The sequence below is a fragment of the Microtus ochrogaster genome, chromosome 17 (genome assembly GCF_000317375.1).
Source record: "Microtus ochrogaster isolate Prairie Vole_2 chromosome 17, MicOch1.0, whole genome shotgun sequence".
Taxonomy (NCBI): Eukaryota; Metazoa; Chordata; class Mammalia; order Rodentia; family Cricetidae; genus Microtus; species Microtus ochrogaster.
Window position 1 is genome coordinate 8,282,899 of NC_022019.1, and position 4,120 is coordinate 8,287,018.

The following is a 4,120-nucleotide window of genomic DNA, read 5'->3' on the forward strand; positions in this document are numbered from 1 at the left end:
ATACATACATACTTTTTATTGGTTGTCAATTAAAGTTGTACCGTCTGGAGAGAGGCATGGTGGTACATGCCTGGAATCCCAGCTCGGAAGGTAAAGGAAGGAGAATGGGAGAGCCCTAAGCTGGCCTGGGCTACATGAGACTCTGTCTCAAAAGCAGAAACAACAACAGCAAACGCTAACAACAGCCATATCATCAAGGAGAGTACCGCTACTTTTTTGTACACTGAGCACAGTATCTCTTTCTCCTTTTCATGTTATAGATGTTTTACTTCTGTATTCCCCTTTTGGTTTGTTTTTACAGATTTGGGCCTCCCCATTAACCTTTGATCTGAGTTGTCCCCATCTCTCTGTGACCTTAGGTTCCCACTCCCACCTGCCCCTATAACAGTGAACACATTTTTTGAGAAGCCTCATTCCTCTACTTCTGTGAATACTGGGAGTCAGCAAGCTCAGGCTCAGTGTGGCTCTAAGAATCCAGCTGTTCTGTGATAGCCTTGTAGTCAGAGCATATGATCAACCTTTGAAACTGTGAGCATGTTGATGCACTGGCCCATGGCAAGGGGGCAAATCCTTGGAACCAAAACACAAAACTTTCTAGCCCTACTGCCATGTGCACTTCTATCCCCAATGGTGTGCACCTCAGTCTCCATTGTCTGACCCAGTAGGAGCAGAAATCAGCACCCAAGGGTCAGATGGATGTGGCAGCTACTTTGTGAGCCCAAACCTGATGGCTTTCTGAGAAAAGCATAGACTCTAAAATTAGTCAAACCCAAGACATCCCAGGGGGCGTGGTAGGCTGTGTGAGGAGTGGCCAGCAATGCTGAGGGTGGGCTGTGTATCAAGGTAGGTTGGGCATTGACCATGATTAACTTAGGGGGAAGCTGGACAGTGTTACTCACCCACTTCCAAGAGAATATCTCCTGAGACCAGCAACAAAAAGACTTTGGTGACTCTCTCATCCCCTCCAAGCGGATAAAAAAATGCCTGACTATCTTTGTTTCTAAAGGTTTTCAGTGTCTGTCATTCATTACTCCTGCACCCATACACACCTTTAAAAGAAAGAGCATGCCAACTAATTCTTTCTTCTTGGTGATGTGAGATAAGAAATATCTGTGTGAATTAGAGTACGAGTTGCCATACAACAATGGTTCTTAACCCATGAGTTTCGATCCCTTGGGGTTTGAACAACCCTTTCACAGGGATGGCCTAAGACCTTCAGAAAACACAGATGTACGTGGAGGCTGCGCTTTCATTTCCCAGCAGCCCAGTCCCAAGTAATCACGCAGAAACTTACATTAATTACAAACTTTTTGGCTCATTAGCTCAGGCTTATTATTAACTAGCTCTTACAACTTAAATGAACCCGTTTCTATTATTCTATATTTTGCCATGAGGCTCACAGTTTGTTACCTCATATCTTGCTTCTCCAGAAGCTGCTTGTATCTCCCTCCACTCCATCTTCTTTCTCTAACTCTGCTTGGATTTCTTGCCTAGCTATATTCTACCCTACCATAGGCCAACGCAGCTTCTTTATTAACCAAAGGTAATAAAACATATTCACAGCATTCAGAGAGGTATCCCACAACATCACAGAGACTTACATTATGATTCATAACAGTAGCAAAATTATAGTTAGGAAGTAGCAATAAAATTCTTTTATAGTTGGGGGGGCACCATGACATGAGGAACTGTGTTAAAAGGTTGCAGTGTTAGGAAGATTGAGAACCCCTGATTTAGAGGAAAGAAGATCTTTTTCTCCCAAGATGTCAAATCAGTCTTTTAGAATGGGCTTCAGTGGCCCCTGGTGCAAGGGGACCTGTATTTTTGAGCAGCAGCCAACACATGGCCTGCTTCCATCAGAGAACAAGGAAACAACTTGTGTCAAACCTTGTGATTCTCTTTTGGGGAAGGTATTAACTTTCCTGGGAGCACATGATTGCAGCAGATGGTTTATTCTAGCTAGAAATGAATATACACTGCACAAGGTCAACCGGCAGCATGGCTTCCTCTTAGTCTGCTAAGTAAACCAGAGTATGTCGTTTATCATAACGAGTGATTTTTGCAGTTCTTTTGTGGCTTGGATAAACTGCTTGATCACTAAAAGCTATGGCAGAAGTTCTGAGTCCCTGGGTCAAACCACAGTGATAGAATGTGTGCCTTTACATAGGGAAGAAAGGGAACTTGGCCATGAGTTTGTTTACCTGTGTTCTTGGATTAATGGCAAACAGCCACCTAATATACATCCTGTGTCCAAATGAACTTAGACGACTTATGTGGCACGTGAAAGGCACAATTCCTACACGAGAAGTGAAATCAAGTACCTGTTTACTGTGATGCTCATTTATTGAACCTCTTCACCTAGCAAGGAAGGCTGTCGGGTTGATGTTGCCTCCTCAAGGGAATAAAGAAGTTGGCGCACTATTGGTTACTTGCGGTCGGAAACGAGAGAACATCTTCATAATGGGCGTTCCTTGTCAGAAAAGCACACAGTGGAGGGCCAACTAGACAGTTGAGACCTGCCCAGATTCGCACGGCCTTGTAACTCACTCTGGTATTTATCGGTTAATTCAGAGGTGCCTTCTGCTAACTCGCTTTGCTCCTTTTTGTCTGTTTAGGAGTAGACCAGCGCCATGGACTGGGGGGCCCTGCACACGGTCATCGGCGGTGTGAACAAGCACTCCACCAGCATAGGGAAGGTGTGGATCACGGTCATCTTCATTTTCCGAGTCATGATCCTCGTGGTGGCTGCCCAGGAAGTGTGGGGTGATGAGCAGGAGGACTTTGTGTGCAACACTCTGCAGCCAGGGTGCAAGAATGTGTGCTACGACCACTTCTTCCCGGTGTCCCACATCCGGCTCTGGGCTCTGCAGCTGATCTTCGTGTCTACCCCAGCGCTGCTGGTGGCCATGCACGTGGCCTACTACAGACATGAAACCGCCCGGAAGTTCAAACGTGGAGAGAAGAGGAATGAGTTTAAAGATCTGGAGGACATCAAACGGCAGAAGGTGCGCATCGAGGGCTCGCTCTGGTGGACATACACCAGCAGCATCTTCTTCCGCATCATCTTCGAAGCTGCCTTCATGTATGTGTTCTACTTCCTCTACAATGGCTACCACCTGCCCTGGGTACTGAAATGCGGCATTGAGCCCTGCCCCAATCTTGTGGACTGCTTCATTTCGAGACCAACCGAGAAAACGGTGTTTACTGTTTTTATGATTTCCGCATCTGTGATTTGCATGCTGCTCAATGTGGCCGAGTTGTGCTACCTGCTGCTCAAGCTGTGTTTCAGGAGATCTAAGAGAATGCAGGCGCAGAGAAACCACGCCCTGAAAGAGAGCAAGCAGAATGAAATAAATGAGCTCATCTCAGACAGCGGTCAAAACGCAATCACAAGTTTCCCGAGTTAAGCATTTCAAGGCAAATGTAGGTGAGCCCTGACAGAACATGTGTCCTGTCTGTAGACAACAGCAATCTGACCACTCCCTCTAGGGTGAGAGTTTGTCTATAAAGACTCATAGCAAATAGATTCTTGAGTTCAATTTTTGTAGAACACCTGAACTATTCACACACCACCTAAGTCAAAATTGTGATCCGTCTCTGAAAACAAAACCCTGGTGACAAATGAACCTTGAAGTCACCTTGACAAGTCCTATGCAGACATCTGACTTAGTGGATATTTCCTGAGAATTTATATAACTTTTCATAAAGAATGATTTATCTAGAAATTAATAGTTTTGTCAGTAAGATATTTTTATAGGGTTGAACATTTTAGTTCTGACCATGAACTTATATAAAGTATTTTTTTATGACTGGCCTTCCTTACCTGGAAAAAAAAAATACGCAAAGTTAGCTTTACAAGTGCACCCCAAGTTTCTAAAGTTTGAACTTGTAAAGGGTCTAGCATGTTATCTATACTGTTTCACACTGTCCGGGGACAATTTTATGAACCAGAGTGTCCTCTTAAGTGGGGTGGGTTCATTGGACAATATGTGTTGCTGCTTGCCAAATACAGATGGAACTGAAGGAAATGGGACAATTTTCTAACTGGCCTTCTCTACCTATGGTGAACAGTGCAAACATGAATGTGATCACCCCAATAAAGCTCGACCTTGTCGTTTAA

The 4,120-nt window shown here is 44.6% G+C and overlaps 1 protein-coding gene across 2 annotated transcripts in view; it reads left to right on the top strand.

Annotated features, from left to right (window-relative positions):
- Nucleotides 1-4,120, top strand: part of Gjb6 (gap junction protein beta 6) — an 11,020-nt gene extending 6,900 nt beyond the window's left edge. For both annotated transcript variants that reach the window (XM_005355434.3, XM_005355433.3), the window contains one exon: nt 2,616-4,120. In XM_005355434.3, the coding sequence (XP_005355491.1) occupies nt 2,631-3,407 (777 nt within the window). In that variant the 5' untranslated portion in view covers nt 2,616-2,630 and the 3' untranslated portion in view covers nt 3,408-4,120. The remainder of the gene's footprint in view (nt 1-2,615) is intronic.